General features: G+C 33.4%; 2 protein-coding genes across 2 annotated transcripts; one reads left to right on the top strand and one right to left on the bottom strand.

The window, feature by feature from the left end:
• The first annotated feature begins 1,140 nt into the window (after window positions 1–1,140).
• On the top strand, window positions 1,141–6,172 carry LOC110784643 (sialyltransferase-like protein 2). The gene is made up of 12 exons (XM_021989105.2): window positions 1,141–1,470; window positions 1,554–1,627; window positions 2,777–2,866; window positions 2,984–3,061; window positions 3,324–3,424; window positions 3,690–3,882; window positions 3,966–4,056; window positions 4,132–4,196; window positions 4,540–4,694; window positions 4,804–4,885; window positions 5,240–5,349; window positions 5,688–6,172. The coding sequence occupies exons 1-12, from the start codon at window positions 1,383–1,385 to the stop codon at window positions 5,875–5,877; spliced, it is 1,317 nt and encodes a 438-aa protein (XP_021844797.1). The 5' UTR covers window positions 1,141–1,382; the 3' UTR covers window positions 5,878–6,172.
• A 7,519-nt stretch (window positions 6,173–13,691) lies between these two features.
• LOC110784577 (sugar carrier protein C-like) lies at window positions 13,692–16,300 on the bottom strand. Its single transcript, XM_056829381.1, has 5 exons — window positions 16,262–16,300; window positions 15,326–15,669; window positions 14,243–14,702; window positions 14,080–14,104; window positions 13,692–14,038 (listed from the first exon to the last, which is right to left on the bottom strand). Exons 1-5 carry the CDS (start codon window positions 16,298–16,300, stop codon window positions 13,692–13,694), a joined length of 1,215 nt encoding a protein of 404 aa, XP_056685359.1.
• Window positions 16,301–25,889: the final 9,589 nt, after the last annotated feature.

The raw sequence follows: 25,889 nt of genomic DNA, 5'->3' as shown, positions 1-25,889 counted from the left end.
ATTTTCTAAATATCAACTTTTTATAATTTTTACTTATACATAATTCGAGATATTAAGAGTCAAAGTATGTTTAGAAAAACGTTAAGTCAACCATAGTGCAATATGTAAGGAACGGAGGAAGTATTAGTATTTTTAAGCACTTGAAACCTATTGTAATAATGCTTGTAACATCGTTAAATTAAGAATAATTATATATTTTGAAAAAATGGTTTGAGTTATACAGAAAATAGTTAACATACTCCGTACTAAACTATTTGTCTAATATTAATAATAATTAAGAAAGAAAGTACCTAAGCTAACAACAAAGTATGTCACATATGTAGCCGCTTCCTCCCGCTCTCCCTCTTCTCTTTTTTTTCAGGGTTTCCAAAAATTAAGGTTTTCAGGGTGGAAATGGACATAGCCAAATTTCTTCGGAAATTTAGTTATTTCCGATACGTTCTTTTTAATTTTGTTTTGTTTTTTTTGCGTTATATCTCAATAAAACTACATATTTTCAGTGTAGTAAGTATCCATATGGTGGGTTTGATTCTAGTTAAATTTTGTGTGTTTAGTTTAGTTCACGTTGTTTCTTTCGTAAAGCTTTGTGCGGGATCGAAGAGGAGGTCAATTTTTCAACTACAATCAGACGAATCAGACAGAAATCATATTTGTTACTGCTACAACATATTTATAGACCCCCTCATCGAAGAAAGCTGTAAATCACGATATAAAAGAGGGTATACAGAATGTTCAATATACTATAATCGTAATTATGGTGAAAAGAAGTTTTTATTTAATTCGATTGTTATGTATTTGCTAGATCCAAATCTTTATGTAGATGTCGTGTGACTTTTTATCAATGAATTAATTTGATTATAAAAAATAAAGGCATTGTCCTTACAGGTCATTTGACATATTAAACCGCCAACAGCTAATGAATCTATTACTTTACCCAAGCAGTTAATTCAACCAGTTATTTAAACCATAAATAGCTAACCGTTAGCCAGCTCATCTACTGGCTAACAAGCTCACCGCTAACCACTCCTACCCAAATCGGTCTCTCTACTGTGTTTGGTTTTTTTTTTTTTTTGTTTAAGGAAAGAAAAAACCAGGTTAGCCTCTCTAAAAAGAACAATCTACAGCATCCTTTTGGGTATGAGGGAGAGGGAAGGGTCAAAAGACGAAAACCAAAGCTACATATAACTGCAAGAGAGTGAAAATTTGAACTCCATAATTTGTTAAAATTTCATTCGAACTTCACGAAACAAGAAAGTGAAAGACTGGCCGATCTACTATTGGAAACCTTTCTTCCTCGTTCACTCTCCTCGAAATTCCAGAAAATCATAACCCAAACTTCAATTACCAATTACATTCCCAGAAAAATATAAAGTTAACTAAAGATGAGGGTTCTGCCCTTTGGGTTACTGCTAGTTTTAGCTTCTGGGTTGTCAATTATTCTCATTTACATCACTGGAATCTCCAATATTGGTACACCCTTTTCTGTCTTCTCTCTCCTTTAACTAACAATTATAAGCTGTGAATTTGATGTATGAATTCTGGGCATTTTTCAGATCCAAAATCACGGCTTTCTGATCAGGATTTGGCGGCATTGCAATCTCTTCAGAGTAGTTTTCAACAGTGTGTGGTATAACCTTCTTTTTGTTTAGTTTGTTAATTCTTTAAACTTTTTGATATATGTTATGTTAATTCAATTCCAACTACAATAAATATGTTTGAGGAATATATATATGTATACGAAGTATTGCATTTTTCCGTTTTGGTATTTGCTTTCTATTGTTATTCAGAATTCTTCATAGATGGTTTTGCTTCTCCAAGTGAATTTGTTGTGTTATTTAACGACACCATCTGTTCGGAATTAATTGTCACGCCGACAGTGTTATTTCAACTTTTAAAATCCGAACTGAGGTAGTATAACATTATGTGGATATCGTTTGGCTCGGATATGATTGTCTAACTTGGTATAATGTATAATTTCTGAATGTGTTTGGAGTATCCATTTTCATGTTGGAAGTTTGAGTCTTAGCTATGGTGTTTGTGGTGAACTTAACTGCTATTATTACTTAAAACTTGTCCAATTAGGCTCATTTCTGTTTCCTTCCATCAAAACCAAGATGGACTAATGGACTATCTTGCTTCAACAACTTGTCCACGAGGATAATGACCCCTGGCTATACTTATATATGATTCTGCATAATGCCTTATTATTTTGCCAATTGTCTTATCTTTCTTGGGTTGATGTTCAAGCCATTTTGCTTAGTTTCTGTTTGATTCCTGTTGCAGATAGTTCCTTTCCCATGGTATCAGAAAATTCTTTAAGTATTTTGTTTTGATGAGAAAGAAGTTGGATCTGCTCTTCACTCTCCAGTTAGTGTACTTGTATTTTTTTGTCTTTTGGGGATGATGGGTGGCTAAAGGTTGGTACAAATAAATTAAGCTAAAAGTTACAATATCGTGGACATCATAAACTCCGTCGGACAAGGTTTATTACTTTTCCTCATTGCTGTACACTTCCCCTTATGTGAGTTTGCCTTGTTGGCCGGAAGATGTGGTTTTCTAAGAGTTTTGATATCTTGTGAGCACTTCTTACAAGTCACTGTCATCTTTGGATTCTCCGAACATGTAAAGCATGTTGAAGTTGTTTTAATGCTAGGAAACCTTGTTCAATTGGGTTCATCATGGCATGATTTACTATGTTTTAGACTATGAAAGAGTTGATTCCTTCAAACTTTTATTCTTAATAATACATCCTTCTATGTGCTCTTTATCGTTGCAGAGTGCAAATGGGTTGGGTTTGAGGGCTGTATATGGAAAAGATAATTGCCAAGTTACGATGAAATTTCCTGATGAAACCGTCTCCAAATGGGTATGTCTATTTAGTTTCTTTACTGAGCTGTAATTTGGTTTTATATCCACGTCATTTCCCTCATGATATTTTATGTTATTAAGACTTCTGCTCCTAAAATGCTTATATTTTGTGCAGAATGACCCTAAAACAGGAGCGGCTGAAGGCTTGTCCCATGATTTTAATCTTTGTGAAGCTGTGGCGACTTGGGAACAGGTGAGCCAGCTTGTTCTTTTTATAATTGATTGTTCAAACAAAAAGGAGGACATGAAAAAACACGTGCACCATGTTGAGTTAGAAGTTATTGTTCAAAGTCACCAATTTTACTTCAGATTTCTGTTATAAAAGGGGAAAAAAAAAATCATGCGCATGCTTTTGTTTATCCATCATTATAGTTACCATTTTGTTGAGAACTCCCAGTCATGATACAATTTAATGCTCTTCATTGATCTGTTATTTAGTGAGCTGAATTTCTCAGGTTAGAAATAGTACAACAGTCTTGACAAAGGAATACATCGATGCTTTGCCTAGTGGGTGGGAGGAATATGCATGGAAAAGGATCAACAAGGGAATTCAGCTGTAAGTTCTCATTGACAAAATAATCGCAAAGTGTAACGCAGAACCTTTTTTGGTTTCATTGCCTTACTGATTAATGTCGTAAGTATACGTTGTCATATACGGGGCGTCTATGCAGGAAAAAATTGTCTATCCTGGGATTTGGGGCATGGGAGGAAGTTTCTAGAAAGTTATTTATTCTTTAGTAGCTTTGTGTCATGTAGTGTCTGATATGCTTGCTTGCCTCCCTGCAATTTAGCCAGTCTAACATGATTTTCTTTTAATGCAGGAATAATTGTCGAAACAAGTCCCTCTGCATGGAGAAGCTCTCTCTGGTTCTTCCTCTTACAGCACCTTATTACCCAAGACAGTTTCATCGATGTGCTGTGGTAGGGAATTCTGCTGATCTTCTGAAAACCAAGTTTGGCCGGGAGATAGACTCTTTCGATGCTGTTTTCCGACAGAATGGTGCACCTATTCAGGTCCTGAAGCTGCTAACAATTTTACTTGATCTTCAATTAATCACTTCTAAGTTCTAACTACCGATTTCTTGGATGTGCAACAGAACTATACTGAGTATGTAGGTTCAAAGAGTACATTCCGTCTTCTGAATAGAGGGTCCGCTAAAGCTCTAGATAAAGTTGCTGAGTTGTATGGTACAAACTCTACTTCACTTCTTTGAGGTTTGAATTATATGCTTTTTTAGAGTTTCTGATAGTAACTTCTTGCAGATGCTGGAAAGGAGGCCTTGCTAGTTAAAACAACAATTCATGACATAATGAGCAAAATGATTCGGGTTTGTATGCATATCCTTCTTCTTTTATCAGCCTCTTGGTTTAGGAGCAGCACTTTTCTTTGCGTAGTCTATCGTAATATGAGCTAATGTTCATCTCCCTCATTCTAGCATACGCATAGATTTGGGAGGTGCATACTTGTCCTCTAGCTTTCCTTTCTTTTTTGTCTTTTATTGTTTTTTTTGGACATTGTGAATTTGGTAAAGGGGTGTCTTTTATAGCGCGGGGGTTGTTTTTAACAAGTTTGATTTGATATCAAAATGTTCATGATATCTGTTTTTACTACTAAATGAAGATGTCTTCTAGCTGTTCCAGATTATACTGACTTTTCCCTTCCTTTTGCAGGAAATTCCAATTCTTAATCCTGTATATCTGATGTTAGGGACATCCTTTGGTTCATCTGCTAAAGGAACGGGACTTAAAGCTCTGGAGTCTGCACTCTCTGTATGTGACACAGTAGATATCTACGGCTTCACTGTAGATCCTGGTTACGAAGAATGGTAACACTGATTATTGAGTTTTCATGATCATGAGCTTCCATTTTGTTCTATTATCTAAGAATTAAAGTGTATAGCTCTATTCTGAATGACAATTGTTTAACAATCGCAGGACTAGATATTTCTCTGAATCTCGTGGAGGTCATACTCCTTTACATGGCCGTGCATACTACCAGATGATGGAGTGCTTGGGTGTAAGTATCACATGTGATTTCCTCATATATTTTTTTCCAGCTACAATCCTGAATTTCATTCAGAAGAATATGTTTATTAATTAACAACAGTGCATGAGCCACTTTTATCTCCTCTAGAGTGAAGTGTTCCCAATTGTCAACATCTAGTTTGATGTTAGCCTATTACTTCATGTGAAATAAAAACTGTGCTATGTTTCTGTGCTATAAGAATGTGAACTATGCTATTCAAATTTTTTTTTTAATCTTCATTTGACTAGTGTGCATAAATTACGCCAGCTAAGATAAGAAGAAACAACCATCCTTCATGCGTTTTTAAAGAGAAAGAACGACGATTGACAATTTTCTTTTTTGTAGCTGATCAAAATCCATTCTCCCATGCGTGCTGACCCAAATCGTGTTGTCAAGTGGCTTCCCAGCCCCAGCACTGTCGCGGCTGCAAGGGTTGCATCTGAGAAGATATTGGCGTAAGTGATCCCAAAGGCATTTACCTGTTCTTTCCTGCATATAGGTTGCATATTTATTTGACGTTATACCCTTGAAGTTTAGGCCATATTCTGTTCAACGTAATTCCACTTATTCAGGAAAATAAGTTAAGTTCAGTTTAGGAACAATAAGTTCAGACAAGAAAAAATCAGTAAAAAAGAAGTTCAAATTAGTTTAGATAAATGAAAATTAAGTGAATATTGTTTAAGAGTAAATGAATGCATTTGAATATTTGCTACTTGCTGGTTATATATCGATATATTGGGTTACTTGGTGCTTATGTTGAGAAGCTTTACACAAGTGTTCCTATCCTATACAGGAGGGTTGGAGCTGGCTCCGCTGATCCACTAGGTCAATGTTCCATAATAAAGAAGCAGAAAAGTGATCAGAAGCCTCCAACAACGCTCCGGAAGGCAGCCGTTGAGCACAAAAGATATGTCAAAGGGGCGACAATGTATCCTCTGGAGCATAATCCAGGGCATGGCTTGCTTTGCACACTACCCCACTAATTAATCGATTCTTTTGCTAATTCAACATTAACGTATGGAAGTTTGCGACAAATGGAGGAGAAAATATGAATTCCATCAGCAATTGAGCATTCAGAAGTTAGGACCACCATTTTGGAACTGGGAACTGCTGATGCCTGGTGGTTAGATGGTGGGTAAGTTTTTTGTTGTTGTATTTATGTACTACAGTAGTTATGCAATAGTTCCTTTTGATAATTGTCCCCTTTAGGCCATAGGTCGCTAACATTTTTCAGATTTGGAACACAATCTAATCTCAAATAGAAATATATTTTGATTACTTGCCCTCCAAACTTTGTTTACTTGGGCAGCTTAATAGGAGTAATAGTATATGAATAGTAAGAAAGTGATGCATTTATTCAGATTACCGAGGGAGTATGTCACTTGACTTGGTTGAAAAGGAGAAACATGTGAGCTCAAAAGCATAACCTACTTGCCATAAAATATTGCTATCAAGAGCTTTAGGGCTTTCACCTATAGTCTAGATTATGTTTTCGTCGTGAGATTTTCACAAAATTTTGTTGTTCTTTTCGATCCTCGGTTTTGGATATGAAGAACGTTTCGCTTGGGATTTTTTAGCAAATTTTTGTGCATTGCACTCAAAATACATTAAAGTTTCTGATTACAAACTTTCGTAGCTTTTGGACGAGTAATGAATTCACAGAAGCATCTAACTTTTGAGGCAATTTATCTTGTTACAACGTTCAAGATCCGATCTTTGATGTCCCTCGTGATTCGACGTTGATATGTCCAAGTTTACAATCTGATTTTCAAGTTCTAGATGAGGTGAAAAGAAGGGAGGGGAGGGGGAAAGAAGGGAAGAGAAAGGAAAAGAAGTTAAAGGAAAAGAAGGAAGGGAAGAGGGGAAAAGAAGGGAGGGGAGGGGAGAACTTAATTTATTTTGTGGTGTTTGGTTTGATGCAGGGAGGTGAGGAAAAAAGAAAAGGGAAAATGATTTTTGAACTTTTAATTTTCTCTTTACACCCGAATTCCTACACTTTTGGGTGGAAAGAAAAATGAAGATTTATTAATGATGTTTTCCTTTTATTTCCCTTCATTTTTCATCAAATCCTATAAGATTTTGAAACCAAACACAAGAAATTATACTTCATATGTTCCATAAATATCACACAATGGTTGACTTTTACTCATCTAACACATTAATTTGGCTCTTAATATCTCAAATCGTGTGTAAGTAAAAATTATAAAAAATTGATATTTAGAAAATCACGATCGCTAAACGCAGCCTGCTTTTACCTGATGCAACCCTTTTTACTTTCATTTTTTTCATTCTAAAAAAACTCTAACCCTCACTTTTACTATTTTCTCTCAACCTTTATTGATGTTATTTTGGTTCAAACACATTTGATTTTTTTTATTAGTGTCACGTGTACCTAATCAAAGTAGAATATATATTTTGATTGCATTTTGACCGTAAAGACCTTGGAATTGAGGTAATTTTCATTTTCCCCCTATTTTTTGAGTCTTTTCACGCAATTGGTATGAAATAAATACTTATATTTTGTATAGATTGAACATAATATAATTAATTGTTTCTTACAAATTGAACAAAATATAACTAACTATTTCATACAGATTGAACATAATAGAATTAAATATTCCGTACAAATTGAACAAAATCATGATACTAGTTCTTTCAATTGTCTATATTTAAAGAGTTGTAGGCAGGTCATGTTGTGGTTGTTTGTTATACATTAGTAGTGATGATAGAACTTATTTAAGTTATGTTCAATTTTGAACGGAATTATGTTTTGATCAACTTATACGTAATACTTAGTTCTCTTATGTTCAATATGTACGAAATGGTTAATTATATTTTGTTCAATCTGTACGAAATGGTTAACTATATTTTGTTCAATTTCATACAAGTTGTATGAAAATACTCGAAAAAACAGGAAAAAAGAACAAAAATCACCTCAATTCCAAGTCAAAAATATCGTTCATTGCAATCTAAACATTTATTCTAATTTGGTGACACATTAAACTAAATAAAAAAAATCAAATTTATTTGAACCAAAATAATATCAAAAAAGGTTGAGAGAAAATAATAAAAGTGAGGGTAGAGTTTTTTTAGAATGAAAAAAATGAAAGTAAAAAAGGTTGCGCCAAGTAAAATCAGGCGGCGTATAGTACTCCCCCTAGAAAAATCTAGTAACTAGAATGTCTAGGATTATCCTAAGAAAAATCTAGATAAATGACAAGTGTAGAAAAATCTAAAAACTAGGATACAACCACTATAAATAGGTTGTATGCATAAGTCAAGGGGTGGGCTAATCAAGAGAGCTCACAAAATATTGTTGTACAATTCTTATTAAGGTAAGAAATGATAAAAGTGCAATTTTGATATATTATTCGGTTCCATCAAAACTTCCGCGTGCGTCCTCAAATTTCTATCATATAATAATTCAATAAATCAAATATATACCTGAAATTCCAAGATCAAACCTGCCGAAGATCAAACCCCCGCAGCCGCAAAAAGGCAACTCAAAAAGACGTAGCCAGTTAATTTTCCGGGATAATCTTTACCGACTTTTTCACTATCAACAATTATTCCACTCGCCATTGTTTATTTTTTTTCTAAGTTTGATCGATTGAGAAAATATGGATGAATAATATAAACACAAGTATCAACGTATTTATAGTACCTATACTCTCCTAATTCTATTCTGACATATAATTGGAAACTAATAACTCGAACCTATAATTCTATATATGAAGTATATTATAATAAGAAACGTAACATAAACATAACTCTAAAAAGTTTCCTAATTCTATCCTAACAAGAAGAAGCAAAACCGAATTTGTTCAAGGGGAATGTTATTTTTTTAAGTTATTAATTAATCTATTACTATATATTAAAAGAGATACCAGGAATGACACATGTCAATTCCTGGTGGCGATTTTTTTCCGCCAAAAACCACTTTATCAAAAAAAGTGTATCTATTTTATTTTATTTTATTCTCTACCTTTATTTATAAACTATTTATGTATGGAAACAAAATTTAGTTTATAAATTATGGCAATAATAGATACGACATAATAATAATTATTCTACATTCGTAATATTTTAGTCAAATCGTTATATTAATAATGGAAAATATATCACTCAATATTTTGATAAAATTACCATATTAGCATTTTAAATATGCACATTAAATGAATAAATTTAAACGAATATATATTAAAAATGTTATAACTATGCAATAGTTTGGAAGATAATCAGTTAAATATTTTGTGAAAAAAGTTATCAAAATCCGTGCGTGTACGGGATCTAATCTAGTTGGTTACTAATATTTAGTACAAGCGGGATAATATTCATTATAGTATTTTTGAGGGGATTAATTATATAATATTTCTTGATTAGGCCCTGTGCACGCACGAATAATCAAAAATTATATTTGACAATATTTTTAATATATTTAACTGAAATACTTATCCTTTCAATCTAATGCGTATTTAATACGGAATATACTCATTTAATGATTTATTATGAAATTTTCACCTACTACCAATATTTGATCAACGCTCAGATTGTGCAGGGGTGTGCATGGTGCTCTTGGTGCACCTGTCCCAAAACGCACATAAATAACAATAAAACGCAACAAAAATAAAAACCGCAAAAAAAAAAGAACATTAACAAAAGAACATTAACAAAAAGAACATTAACAAAAAGAACACTAACAAAAAGAACACTAATATTGACAAATCAGACAAAAGGTACAAATATAAAAAGCAGTTATATTTTTTCTTGTTCTTTTAAGTTCTGGAAATGTTCTTTTCCAACCAATTTACAGTATGTTCTAATTAAAAAATAAAACGACGAACCTTTGATGAACTTTAAAACCAGATTTATAATTTTTCTTGTTCTTTTAAGTTCTGGAAATGTTCTTTTCCAACCAATTTATGTTCTAATTAAAAAATAAAACGACAAACCTTTGATGAACTTTAAAACCAGATCTATATTTTTTCTTGTTCTTTTAAGTTCTGGAAATGTTCTTTTTCAACCAATTTATGTTCTAATTCCGTTATTTTATTTATCAAAAGATATCTGAAAACAACACTATAAATATGTAAAAAGAACAATTGCTGATTCTAAAAAAGAACATACTGTTTTGATGCCACAGAAATAGAAAGTTATAAGAAAAGAACATTAAAATTTAAAAAGAACATAGAATTAAGAACGAGAAAATTTACCTTAATCACCCGATGCACATTCATCAACAGCATAAACCTCTTTGAATGAATAAAAAAATTCAAAAAATAGCGAAATTGAAATAGTATTTCGCTTAATAAACTAGTTTTTGTAAACGTAATTCAATTAAAATCACATTTCAGAGAAAGGAGGAGGAGAAAATTTGTTTTGAACTTTCTCTCTCATAAAATCTCTCTTTTGTTGGGAGAAACTAAAAGCACTCCTCTTTCTCTCTCAAAAATGTATTTCTAAAATGAGAAGTTATGAATCCAATAGGAGAAATATTATATATATAGAAAATGAAAAATAAAAAAAATAAAAAAAAGAGGGGGAAGGAGAAGAAATACAAGCCATGTTCATGATAAGAACGGTGCACTTGTTTTTTATTTTTTTGGGTTTTGTTGTTCTGTTCTTTTATGTTTATTAGATATAAATCTTAATGTTCTTTTATGTTTGTTCTTTTTTCAAAAGTACAATATTGAAGAGCAAAGGAAGCTTTTACTTGACCCGCAACAAATGATGTTAAATCTTCAAAAACAGCTGAAAGAACAAGAAGAAAGGCTGAATAAACAGAGCAATTCCTCAAAAGAACAAAAAGAGGATGGACCTAAAAGAACATTATAAATAAAGAAAAAGAACATTATAAATACAGAAAAGAACATATCATGTAGAACACTTATTTTAACCATGTAAAACAACATTACCAATAAAAAAAACGAACAACAATATAGCATAAAAGAACATAATAAAGTAAAGAAAAAGAACATTAAAAATAGCAGAAAAGAGCATATCATGTAGAACACTTATTTTAACCATGTGAAAAAAGAACAAAAAATAAAAATAAAAGAACAACAAAAATGGTAAAAGAACAATTTGATCTGAAGTGTGTAATATCAAAAGAACAACAAGTTAAAGCAAAAAAGAACAAAGAACAACAACCTAAAGCAAAAAAGAACAACATGTTCAATAATTACTTTCTGTATTATTACAATCTCTTAATACATATATGAGAACCAATATATAAAAGAACAAAAGATAAGACTAAAAGAACATATAAAATCGAAAAAAGAACAGAAATCAAAATCATCAGAAATTTATAATCAAGATACATTAATCATCAAAATTATCAAAATATAGAATCAAAATACATTAATCAAGGTTATTGAGAAATGCAGAAATCGAAATGATCAAAAAAATCAAAATAAATTGAAATGATGAAAATAATGAACATGGAAATCAAAATCATCATAAATAAGTAATTCGTTTTAAAAAATTGAAAAATTACCTTCACAAATCGGATTATCGGCAGAGGAATTCAAATTTGAAGAAGAAGAATCAATAGAATTTGATATTGAAGTAGAAAAATCAACCAATATCTGAGAATTTTCCATTACTTTCTCTCTCCTCTTCACAGTTTCTCTCTCATTTCCATAGTTTTTCTCTCTCCTCTTCACAAATTCTGATTTGAAAATTATAAAAAAGAAGGTATATATACCAGAAAAATAGAGTGAAAAACAAAAGAACGAAAAAAAAGGGACAGAGCAGTCATTGTTCTTTTTTTTAACAAAAGAACAACGTTTGTTTTTTTTTTTAACAAAAGAACAACGTTTGTTCTTTTTTTTATCAAAAAAACAACGTTTGTTCTTTTCTTCTCCGGATTCAACAAGATATCCGTGTTTTATATTTATTGCATGTCGTTTGGGCACCAGTGCACCAAGAGCACTGTGCACACCCCTGCACCATCATATTAATTTGACCAAAATATTAAATAAATATATTTTACTATGTTTGATAGGTCAATTTTACTAAAACTTACCTAAATCGTCTAATACTGTAATATTTTATAATCTTATACTTATTATATTTTTTTTTCCATACGTAGCAATTTATACAAAAGAAGAGAAATAAAATATTAAAAAAGTAGATATGTTTTTTAGGAAAATGTTTTTTGGCGGAATTTTTTTACAATAGATATGATCCGAACTTCTGATATTTTTAGTATAATGTAATAGATATGATCCAATCCGCATCACATGGACTATTGATTTTTCCATCCATCTTTCCTTCATTTTTTTACCCCTATTCCCACAACGTACTCGAACTTCGTGTAGTTTACTTCTGATACATCAACAGCCATAGAGTCAGCTTGATTATCTTATCAATTGAAAGATCGAAACAGAATTCGGTTGACTTTTGATCAATTGATCTACTAGCCGATAGTTACTTTTGAGGGGGTATGTATTAAAAATTGATGAAAGTCGATTAGTTGAGTCCAAAGTTTCTTATTGATTTAATAAGAAATAAGGATAACGTAAAGAGAACAACTCCGTAATATTAATTATGGATGACTATGACTTAATTAATTATGCTTATCTTTTGTATTTTGTAACGTCAAATGTACGTGCTAAAGTGTATAATACATATATAGATAATTTTCTCCGTTACTCCGTACAAGGTAGGTAATTCACTTGACAAGATTTGAGCTAAATTCCCACAATTTACTGGCTAGATCAACATCCTCACTCAGTGAGCTAGCTTGGTTTGGCTACATCACAATCGGCAAAATATTTACCGCGAATCCAAAGAGAAGAGAGGGACAGTCAAAGAAGCAATGCAGTATACTCCATATTAGACTTGATCAACTATAGCCCGCGCCGGATCCGAAAAAATGCCGGTTTGGACAGATTCAAATACACATTTTTAGACAAAATCCCGTTTCGACCAGAAAAGCCCACACCAAATTTGTGGGTATGGGCATGAAAATTTTTGTTAAAAACCCGGCCTGACCACTCCCGAATTTTGATCACCTCTATTCCATATGTATGAAAAGCGATGGGGTGGCTGCAGGGTCTAATGTGTAGGGTTTCTATTACAGGAAACCTAAGAGTAATTGCTAACTTTAAACGTTGTAGCAATGTCTAACTAGTGTAACATCATTCATAAAGTTAGCAAATGAATCTTGTTTGGTTTTAGTCAATTTCAATTTAAGACATATAAAGTTGATTAGTCATAACCCAGTTATAACATAACTCTACTACATACCTTATTTCATCATATATAATTCTCAATAATTGGTCATTCGATTCAGTCACCAGAATACAAAATTTTACCAAGTATGAATGGAGATTTTTAGTTTTGTAAAGGTGTTCCTCAAACATTAAACTAATTTCAACATCATGTTTAATTTCGTATTCATTAATCGCTACCTATTTGTTCTTTCACCTTATATCACAAAAGTATTTCTTAGGTCAAACTTGCTACACTTCCGTTTAAATAAATAGTTCAGTGACTTAGCTAATTTCCCGCAAAAGAATCAAAGCTATTATTACACGACCGTAGTTCATAATTATGGGAAAAATATATGCCAAGTACTTTGTATATTTTAATCTTTGCAATTGCACAAATTATTATTTCTAAACACACAAAACAAAATTAATGGAGAATAAAATGTGTATAACTTCAGAACGTAGGGTTAATGAATGAATCAATTAAACATAAATATCTACTAAAATCTGTCATAATACTTGGCTAATTAACAATCTTAAAAAAAACATAACTGTAGCTAAAAAAAATATATATAATGGAATTATGCCTTAAGCACGGGCATCTCAGGAGTAACAACATCCTCAGGAATGAAATGGCCCCAAAACTTGTGGTTCTTCCAGACAAGATTCATCTCTTCAATAGGAACATTCTTGGTTTCAGGCAACAAGAAGTAGATGAATATAGTCATAATCACGACGAAGAAGGCGAAGAAGATGAAGAGTCCAAACTTTAAGGCACATAACATTGGGAGGAAAGCTTGAGCTATTATAAAGGTGAATATCATGTTAACTGATACGTTGATACTCTGTGCAGCAGATCGAACTTCGAGAGGGAAGATTTCACTAGGGACCAGCCACCCTAGAGGTCCCCATGACCATGCGAATCCAGCTACGTAGATGCATATAAACAATACAACTACAATAGCATACCATTGTGGCAAATTTGTTGCATCCCCTGTCACCCCAAATTACCATCCGATGAATATTGCTACCAAGATCTGACAATGCAACACAACAAATTAAGATAAATAGTCAATTAATTAATTAATTAATCAATTAAGTAAATTAAGATATAAGAAATTGATTTGATTACCTGGAGAATGAGCATTTGAATGCCACCCTGAAGGAAAAGAGATCGCCTTCCCCACTTATCAACACCGTAAATGGAGACCAAAGTAGCAACAACGTTAACGCCACCCGTAATAACAACGGACATGAGAGATGCGTCATTTGCAAATCCAATTGTTTTAAACAAAACCGGTGCGTAGAACATGATCACATTGATCCCGGTAAGTTGTTGAAACATTAGAATAAAAAAGGCAAAAATGAGAGGAGGTCGATATTGTCTGTCTTTTAAGAGACTTTTCCAAGGGTCTTCCACTTTCTTGGAGGCGTCACTAGCTGTAACTAGGTCTTGGAATTCGGCGTCAACATTGTCAACCCCTCGAATTTTTAACAACTGTTTCTTAGCTTCATCGGGTTTGCCTTGTTCAATGAGGGAGTTGGGGGTTTCAGGAAGGATTAAAGAACCAACAAGGATAGTCTTTACCCACCTTTTCACCGTCAACCATTATTCCACCAGCCATTATTTATTTAATTTATCTCTAAGTTTGATCGATATATCTAGAAAATATGGATAATAGATTAAAGCACAAGCATATAACGTATTTATAGTATCATATTTCCATATCTCCTAATCCTACTCGACAGTCGACATATAATAGGAAACTATTACCTCGAACCTATAATAATCGTAATAAATAATAGGAAACCTAACATAAATATAACTCTAACTCTCCTAATTCTATCCTAAATTCCTAACTCTTTTTGGGTTTCTTTTGTTTTTATTATTATTGCGTACAGTAGGTTGATTTGGAAATTTATTTTAACAGAAATTCTTATTTATAAGGGGTGTACAATAAATATTGTACACCGAAGTAAAAGTTGACTCAAAATACATAAAAGTTATCCTTATATATGTAAAAGTTATCTATTTTTTTATTGATAATTTTTTTTCATTTTAATAAAAAAAAAATTCAAAATCATTAATAATGTATAAAAATTAATCATTTAACCTTTTAAAATGTTAATCTATCAATTTTTTTCATAATATAAAAGTTAACCAAAACATAGTAAAAGTTACAAAAAAAAGTAGGTAAAAGTTATTTTGGTGTACGATAAATTTACACTCCATCCGCCACCAACATGCTCCTTTGCTTGAAGTCTAAAGGGACACGACATCTTTTTTGTTCCAGTAAATTTTTCCACATCTATTGCAACTTTTGACTTACTAAGCCTATATTTTCCAGCTCTCTCACAAGTAAGGGTAGTTTTCGCCGTTCCAAAACCAAGACCATCTCCACCTTCAGTCCGAGCAATGATAATAACAATATTATGCATTTTACCCACTTCAATCACCCAATCAAGCATTTTCCTTCGAGTAGCAAACATTGTAGTGGTTGTAAAAAATTCTGTATAATCAACCGCATTCTCACTAACTTTTTCAATGTATGCACCATCCTACAAAACAAGTTTTTTTAAAAGATTTATTAAGACAAAAACAAAGGAATAAAATAAAATTCACGAATATAACGTGTTTCAATCAATTTTCAAATATCAATTACTTCCTCTGTTCTACGAATATCGCAACATGTTGACTTTTACACTATTCGATCACTATTTGCCTTTGACCATCTTCTGTAATATGTATGTAAGAAAATATGTGATTTTGTAAGATTCGTATCGTACATTGTTCATAATACCATTTTGTTCAATATGTGCATAATGACATGTTATATATTGTTCGTTGTACATGAAATCTTGTGTACTATTACATGTATTATGAGTGAAATATGGTAGACCATTTCGTCCAACGTATACAAAATAATTAATTAGGTTTTGTTCGAATTGTATGGAATATTTAGTTCTGTTATGTTCAATCTGTATGAAATAGTAAAATCTATGTTCAATCTATACGAAACAGTTTGTTCCATTATGTTCAATATATACGAAATAGTAAATTCTATATATTCTGTTCAATCTGTACAAAACAGAAGTGTGTATTTCATACAAGTTGCAAGAAATCACTCGGGAAAAAAAAAACGAATATTACCTCAATTCCAAGGTCTTCCAAGTCAAAAAAACCGCCCATTTCAATCCAAATATGTATTCTAATTGTATTAGGAACACGTTAAACTAAAAAAATTCAAGTTTGCGTGAACCAAAATAATACTTCATCTGTTCCGAAAATATCGCACCATTTGCTTTTTACACTATTCACACTATGACTTTGGCCATTTTTTGTGATTCGTACGTAGGAAAATTTTAGTCATGTGGGGTCATGTTATATTCGTATCGACATATATTTTCTAAATATTAATTTTTTATAATTTTTACTAGCACATGATTTGAGATATTAAGAGTCAAAATAATGGTTAGAGGAGTAAAAGTCAATCATGGTGCGATATTTCCAGAACGGAGGAAGTATGAAAAAAGGTAGAGAGAAAATAATAAAAGTGGGTGTTAGGGTTTTTTTCAGAATGAAAAAATGAAAGTAAAAAGGGTTGCGTCAAGTAAAATAAGGTTGCGTTTAGCACCCCTAGAAAATATATATCGATACAAATCTAACATGACCCCACATGACTACTCCCTCCGTCCCTTAATACTCGCACCGGTTTGACCGGTGCGGTGTTTAAGACATTTGAATTGACTTATGTAGATTATAGCATCATCATTCTATGCATATTGGTAGTTTAGTGATGCTGCTTTTCTAATGCTGTAGTGTTGCTGCTTTCCTAATGCTGTTGTTTTACTGCTGATGCTGCTTTGTCAGCACACAGTCAGCAAGTGAGTTATAAGTTTGTTATAACAAACTTTAGAAGAATCTAGATCCCTAAGCTGTACAATATATACTTCATTGCTGTAATAATTATTTGATCATCAAATACAGAAAATCAGAAATAAGATTCTGCTTTCTTCTTCTCTCAATCAATACTTTTCCATTCTGTTTCGTTTTTCTTCATGGTATCATAGCAGGATCAAGGATCCTTGGCTCAATTTTTCTGAAAATTCCGCAAAACTGTTATCAGTTCTGTCTTTGTTTGTTGTCAAATTAATCAATGGATTCTGGTGATTGTTCACTGGAATTTGTGGTATTCTTTCTGATTCTGGATTTGTGTTTCCATTGGTTTCTGAATTTGTGTTGATCATCTTGTTTAAAACTGCTGAAAATGGCTGCTGGTGATGAGAATGTTAACACCAATTCACACAAAGATCTTCCACCTAATCAAGATCCAACTAGCATATATTACATACATCCATCTGATGCTAATTCAGTACAACTGGTTTCATTCAAGTTCAATGGTGAAGAAGGATTCACTAGCTGGAAAAGATCGATGCTATTAGCTTTATCAGCAAATAACAAAATTGAATTTGTTGATGGAAGCTACATGAAGCCAGATGCTGGAACAGTAGAATGCAAAGCTTGGGAAAGGTGCAATGATTTGGTATGCTCTCTGATCCTAGGCAATCTGAATGAGGTAATTGCTAAGAGTGTTATGTTTCTCAAATCTGCAAGAGATGTTTGGCTTGATTTAGAGGATAGATTTGGATTTGCTTATTTGGCTCAAATTTATTCACTCGAACAAAAATTAGCTGAGATAGCACAGGCAAACAAGTCTGTGTCTGAATTCTTTACTGAAATCAAGTCTATATGGGATGCAATTGAAGAGGCTCATCCCTTGCCTTATTGCACCTGCAACAATTGCACTTGCAATGTGACCAGGAAATTTTTCCAAAGACAACAGGAAAAAATGGTCATGCAGTTCATGATGAAGCTCAATGATCAGTTTGCTACAATTAGAGGCAATGTACTTATGGTGCCTACTTTGCCAAAAGTTTCTGAAGCCTACAGGTTGTTTGCTCAAGAAGAAAGACACAAAGAGGTGTCTCAGGCTAGTAATCAAGTGGAAACATTGGCATTTGCAGCTGAAAAGAGAAGATTCAGTGGAGATCACTGGAACAATAACAACAAGAGCTACAAGATTCAGCAGACAGGATTTCAATCTGGTTTTCAGAAAAGTGGAACTAATACAAGATATGGTAAACCAGGATCCAATTATTATTGCACTCATTGCCAAATCCAGGGTCACAGTGTGGAGAGATGCTTCAAGATCCATGGTTATCCACCTGGTTTTAAGACTAGGGACAACAAAACAGCTGCTATTTCTTTTGGAGGTGATTCTAATGAAGGAGAAACAACAGTGCCACAATATGAAACTAATCCAGTGATTACTATGGAACAATATCAGCAGCTCATGGATATGCTGGCTAAGCAACAGCAGAGTGCAGGAACGGGAACAAACTCAGCTATGATGGCAGGTAATATCTATTTACTTTCTCATACAAACTCTAAGTGGCTTTTAGACAGTGGTGCTTCAGACCATTATTGCTATGACCTGTCACAATTTACTAGCTATGAAGCTGTTAAGAAACAAAACACCTACATAACTATACCTGATGGGAGTAAAATAACTGTCACTCATATTGGTTCAGTAACTCTTAATGATGACATAACCCTAAACAATGTGCTGTATGTACCAGATTTTAAGTACAACTTAATATCTGTGCACAAATTGTGTCAAGATTTGGATTGTGAGATTCACTTTACTCATGACAAGTGTTTTGTTTGCTGTCAGCAAGGGAAGTTGATTCCTCTTGGTGATGTGAAGTCAGGCTTATACAATTTGGCAGAAAAGAAGTTGGGAGAAGCTAATTCTGTGCAGACACACACATGTAGTGTAGCTTGTCTTTCTAGTGTAGACAATGCCAAGTTGTGGCACTTAAGACTTGGTCATTTACCTTTCAATAGGTTGAAACTAATAAACCCTAGCTGTGTGATCACACCTTGTTTACAGGATACTATCTGTCAAGTATGTCCTGCTGCAAAACAGACTAGACTTAGCTTTCCTTCTAGTAGCATTAAGTCAACTAGTCCTTTTGATCTTATACACATATATATTTGGGGACCTCATTCTGTAAAAACTCCTACTGGATGTAATCAATTTCTGACAATTGTGGATGATTATACCAGATTTACTTGGTTACATTTTCTGAAACAGAAAAGTGATTGTGTTACTGTCATGAGCAATTTCTTAAACATGGTGAAAACACAGTTTGGAATGACAGTGAAATGCATCAGATCAGACAATGCTAAAGAGTTTTGTGAAGGTGACATGAAAAGATTATATCAGACTCTTGGTATTTTGACTCAAACTAGCTGTAGTCATACTCCACAACAGAATGGGGTTGTAGAAAGGAAACACAAGCATTTACTAGAAACAGCAAGAGCATTGTACATTCAATCTAAGGTGCCAGAGAGGTTTTGGGGAGAGTGTGTTCTTTGTGCTGCTTATATGATCAACAGGATGCCTCTACAATCCTTAGATCTTGAAACACCTTACTACAGATTGTTTAAACAAACTCCAAACCTCTCACATTTAAAAACATTTGGTTGTCTTTGTTATGTATCCACATCTAAGGTTGGGAGAAACAAGATGAATCCTAGAGCAACTCCTTGTGTGTTCATAGGATACTCTACTACTCAGAAGGGATACAAAGTACTGGAGATAGACACAAATAAATTCTTTGTAACCAGAGATATCCACTTTCATGAGAAACATTTCCCTTTTCATCTCTATCTAAAACACAGCCTTTCACCTTCTCCTTATACTAATGCCATCTACTTACCTAGCTTCATGTCACCTACAATTTTTTATCCACCTGATTTCACTTCTTCTGCAAACATATTTCCACCTCACTCTTTGCCTGTACATTCTCAACCACCCACAGAATCAGCCACATCTACAGATTCTATGCATACACGGTTCAATTCTTCTCCATCTCCAACAACACCAACTCTCTCAAACACCACTCAAACTCCTAATAACTCTACCTCTTCTTCTGAACCCCACACAAACACCACTCATTCCATAGATTCCACTTCCAGTTCCTCCAATTCACCTCTCCCTTATCCTATTATCAGACAATCTGCAAGAATACATAAACCACCAGGTTACTTAGATGCTTATGAGTGTTTTGCAGTATCATCCACCAACACAGACACCCCTGCTGTCACCAGCATTGGTGTAATCTAGTTTCATATGTCACATTTCCAGAGGAATTTCAAGCTTTTTTGTCTCAAGTTTGTACTATCATAGAACCAGTGTCCTATACTCAAGCTGCTAAACATCCATTATGGCTTGAAGCAATGAAGAAAGAACTGGAAGCCTTGGATAGAAACTACACTTGGGAATTGGTGGAATTACCAAAAGGGAAAAAGGCTATAGGGTGCAAGTGGGTGTTCAAAGTGAAATTGAAATCCACAGGTGCACTAGAAAGGTGCAAAGCAAGATTAGTGGCAAAAGGGTACAACCAGAAGTATGGTATTGATTATGAGGAAACTTTTAGCCCTGTTGTGAAGATGAGTACTATAAGATGCTTGCTAGAAGTTGCAGCTAGTAGAAAATGGCCTCTTTTTCAGCTGGATGTCAATAATGCTTTCTTACATGGGGATCTCAAAGAAGAAGTGTATATGCAGATGCCTGAAGGGGTAGACAATCCAACCAACAAAGTTTGCAGATTGGTTAAATCCATCTATGGTTTAAAACAAGCCTCAAGACAATGGCATGAGAAGCTGTTGACTGCTTTAGAGACACAAGGTTTCATACAATCCAAGTATGACTACAGTTTGTTCATCAACAAACAAAATGGTCACATCAACATTGCAGCAGTTTATGTAGATGACATCTTTTGACAGGAACAGATGTTGATACACTGAAAGCATTAAAAGCATATCTTCATCAAGAATTCAGTATTAAGGATCTAGGCAGGTTGAACTATTTCCTTGGTATGGAGGTGGGCTATACTACAGATGGGATTATTCTGAGTCAGAAGAAGTTCACTAAGAACTTATTGAATCTTGTGGTTTTGATATCACTAAGAGAGCAATCACCCCTTTGCCCATGAATATTAAATTATCAAACACAGAAGGAGAGTTTTATTCTGATACTGAGAAATATAGGTCTTTAGTAGGAAAACTCAATTTCCTAACCCACACAAGACCTGATCTTTCTTATGCTGTCCAAACTCTCAGTCAGTTTCTCCAGAATCCTAGAGAACACCATGTGGCAGCTTTGCACCACACTCTAAGATATCTAGCACACACTGAAGGTCAAGGGATATTGCTGAAAGCATCAGATGCTGTTAGTTTACAAGCATTTTCTGACTCAGACTGGGCATCTTGTCCAGATACTAGAAGGTCAATCACAGGGTACATTTTATTGCTTGGTGGATCACCAGTCTCATGGAAGTCTAAGAAGCAAGGGACAGTTTCCAAATCTTCTGCAGAAGCTGAATATAGAGCAATGGCAGCAGCTGCCTCAGAAGTTACTTGGATTGTCAACCTGTTAGAGGATTTGGGAGTTCATCATTTGAAGCCAATTACCTTACACTGTGATAATCAGTCAGCTCTCCACATTGCTAAAAATCCAGTGTTCCATGAACGCACTAAACACATAGAGATTGACTGTCACTTCACAAGAGATAAGGTTTTGGAAGGGCTACTGCATCTAAATTACTTGCCTACTCAGCAACAATTAGCAGATATCTTTACTAAGCCATTGTGTTCTACACAATTTCAGACACTTCTTTCCAAGATTGGAGCTTGTGATGCTCCATCTTGAGGGGGGATGTTGATTATAGCATCATCATTCTATGCATACTGGTAGTTTAGTGATGCTGCTTTTCTAATGCTGTAGTGTTGCTGCTTTCCTAATGCTGTTGTTTTACTGCTGATGCTGCTTTGTCAGCACACAGTCAGCAAGTTAGTTATAAGTTTGTTATAACAAACTTTAGAAAAATCTAGATCCCTAAGCTGTACTATATATACTTCATTGCTGTAATAATTATTTGATCATCAAATACAGAAAATCAGAAATAAGATTCTGCTTTCTTCTTCTTCTCTCAATCAATACTTTTCCATTCTATTTCGTTTTTCTTCAACTTATTAATTTAATGGTGTTAGTTGATAATGGGGTATTTTTTTAATATTGTTAGTGGGAAATGTGTAAGAGGTGGGGAGTTGTGAGTGGAGGATGTGAATTTTTAAATAATTTTTTTGTAAAGAATAGGGGTATAAGTGGGGTAGTAGGTAAGTGTGAGAAATAATATAATATTGATAAAAATTTCCATTTATAGAAGCGGTGCAAGTATTAAGGGACGACCCGAAAAGGAAAGCGGTGCGAGTATTAAGGGACGGAGGGAGTATAATTTTCTTACGTGTGAATTACAAAAAATGGCCAAAGTCGTTGTGTAAATAGTGAAAAAATCAAATGGTGCAATATTTACAGAACAGATGAAGTATTTTTCTTTTCTTTCTCTCTTATTTTCCTTCCAATTCCTTTCTACCAAACAAAGCGTAAACCTTTATCAAGTTCTACCCCAAAAGATCAAATTTTGGGTGTTCCTCGTGCTTTAGAGATTATAGCACGTGCTGAGTGTTGAAACTGATTTATTTGTTGAGAGAGGAGAAATGGAGACGCGGTGGTGGCAATGGGAGATCAGGATAGAGGGTTAGAGAGAGGAAAGATAAACGGGTGTCATGTTATGTCTAGGGAGGAGATCGAAAGAAGAAGAGTTAGGCATGGTATTTTACCGGCCGTACAAAACTTGTGCAATGCAGATTCTGCAGTGATAAAGGACAACAACAAATCATCACGAAAGATAAAAGCAATTCATCATACAATTAAAATTTATGTAAAGTATCATATATGAAAGGTATTAGACTATTAGTAGTTCAATACCAATAGCATATCCACAAGTACGTTCTCCTATGAGACAATACAACAACCATATATAGGAGCAACGTATTTATTTATTTTAGATGTACGACTTCGTTCGGCCATGCAGTAGTTCGTAGTGGATCTACGACACGACACATGTACCGCTAAAAAAACGGTTGCAGCTGCCACCGGCGCAACACCAATTGCCCGGTAAAATATTACAAGACTCCCCAGCCGGTGTGCACGACAACGGTACACTTGGAATCTGGGCAGCCGCACCGGTGGCCATCATCAGAATGATGGCAATGGTGAGCAGCAATAGAACCTCCACACATTTCTTTGTATTCATCTTTAATTTGGTGTTATAAATTTATAATTAACAGTTTTTTCTCTTTGTGTTTTAGTGCTCAATTGTATCTGTTTTTATAACCTTCAAAATAAAATGCACTACGTAAGTACGTAGCATATAGTATACGGAGTAATAATGATAATGATAATGATAATGATAATAATAATAATAAATAAACAAAATAATTTATACGGAGTAATAATAAATACCAAGTATATAATAACACGCTAATAATAATAAAAGACTTGAAGTAAAGTAAACTCTTCCACATTGCATGTGAATGTGTCATACATGATCTGCTTGGTGAAGTCATTCTTCTCTGGAATTGGCTCCATTCATACTTGATTGCTACACTACGTATTATATTGCCTTAATTAATGACTTTATTATCAGGGTCAACTCAAGTTTACTACGGAGTAAATAATTTTTTCATACTTGGTTAGCTTATTACTTGTTTTGCTAATGAACCTCCTTTCTCTGTATGACTATATTAGACGTAGTACTAGCTAGCTCTATATAAACTGTTGCGTGCCTAATTAAAATGTCTTAGGTAAATTGAATATATATATATATATATATATTTATCTTTATTGTTGCTTCTAGTTAAATTTTGTAATTGAATATATTAATCTTTCAACTTTTCCTTTTATTTATTTACTCCTAAATTACATACCAATAAATATGATAAGATATGTAATCAATTAATCTCATATTAATACTTAAAAGAAATAATTTAAGGGCAATTCTGATTTCTACGTGGACAAAGTCCTTAAGAGATGCCTTATAGCCGTTATACGTTAGAGAAGAGATTGACGTATATATTTTTTTTTCAAACTTTATATAAGGTGGTCTTGTACAAAAGATCACATTGGTGTTATATAAGTTAAGCAATATATGTAATCAATCAATTAAGCACTTAAACCAATTAGTTAAGCACTTAAACTAATTAGTTAAGAACTATAGCCAATTAGTTAAGCAACCAAAACAGTCTTTTTAGTAAGACGGTTTTACACAAAAGTTGTCGATTTTTTTTTTTCCCCGTGGCTAGACTAATATTAAATACGAAGTACTACTTACGTACATAGATATTATGCTTGTCTTTTTTTTTTTTTTTTTTTTTTGACATAGGCTCAATTTAACATAAATAAAAGAGTTTTACAAACTAAACAATTAAACTAAGGCCTTTATAGACCATTACAAGTACTACGAAACAAACTAAAAATAAATGCCTAACAGCTGCAAGGGAAGCCGGCTCTTCCCGTGGCGGTCCTTGATTGTCAAAACCTTGTTTACACCACCAACAAGGTGTTATTGTGCCAAGATCACTCATGGTAGTGATATCATTGCAGGAGATTGGCCAGTAGCTTAAGTAGTTAACACTAGGAGGTTCCTTAACTAACCTTTACCAGCAATTATGCTTGTCTTGTTTAACGAATTAGCTGAATATAGGATACTTTTATTGTTGATATGACCATGCTATTTTGTATTTTGAATTATTTATGTTTGGGGATACTGAATATACATATTAGATTTTTCCATGCTTTTACCATATACTTAAAGATGGTTAAATATTTTCCATGCGTGTTCGATCCCCGCAACATGCAACAATTGAGAAGGGATTGTAACCTATCCACCCATAACTCATCTCGAATACGGATTAGCCTTAAAAGTGCACCGGACGATAACACCAAAAAAATAAAAAAATAAAGATGGTTAAATTAACATGACACCGTATGTGTTTTGTAATTTCACCCAAAACTGAAGCGTGACAATTGATAGTAATATGTGACTTCAACCTTCCCTAATATTAATTAGCAATGAACCCAAAATTAGGGTATCTTGAATCGAAATCACAGTATGCGGATCAAAACTTGTTGCTCATGCAACTTTCGATTATGGACAACAAATTTCCAGTTCTCAACTTTTTGAAGTCGAAACCTCTTGAGTATCCTATATATAAACACCAATTTTAATATCGAGTGCCCGAAATCAAGAACCATAAGCGGAAACATATGCTATAGAATATTAGAAATCTAAATCATATCCATCAGAAAAAAAAAAATCTAAATCATAAAATAGTTCAAGCTCATTTGTGAAAAATGTAAAATATTATAACAATTTAAACCCAAATTAAATATAAAATACTAAAGCCAAATCATAAATTAAGCCATCTATTTAATTAATTAGCAACAATTTATTTAAATCTATAAATGATAATATATAGATCTATATAGACCCTTTGTGGTTATCTCATGAAATAAAATAATTATTTGTGAAGCCGTACCTTCATTCAATAACACGATCCTTGAAAGTATGTATGCATTTGTTGGAAGCAACAGAAAAAAGTTCTAGATCAGTCCCTATATAGATCTTTTTCAAATGCTTCCTTATATTTTAATTTTGGTATTAAATTAAATTGATATTCCGTAATGAGTTTTTAAGTTAATACTAGGACTCTAGCTAGCTAGGAGATATTAGAAAACAGGGAATTAAGTAATTCCTAGTTAAAATAATGGGAAACAAATGACAACCAACAGTGGAAATGAACACTG

This window comes from Spinacia oleracea, chromosome 5, assembly GCF_020520425.1.
Source record: "Spinacia oleracea cultivar Varoflay chromosome 5, BTI_SOV_V1, whole genome shotgun sequence".
NCBI classification, from domain to species: Eukaryota; Viridiplantae; Streptophyta; class Magnoliopsida; order Caryophyllales; family Amaranthaceae; genus Spinacia; species Spinacia oleracea.
This window is presented reverse-complemented; position numbering and strand designations above follow the sequence as displayed.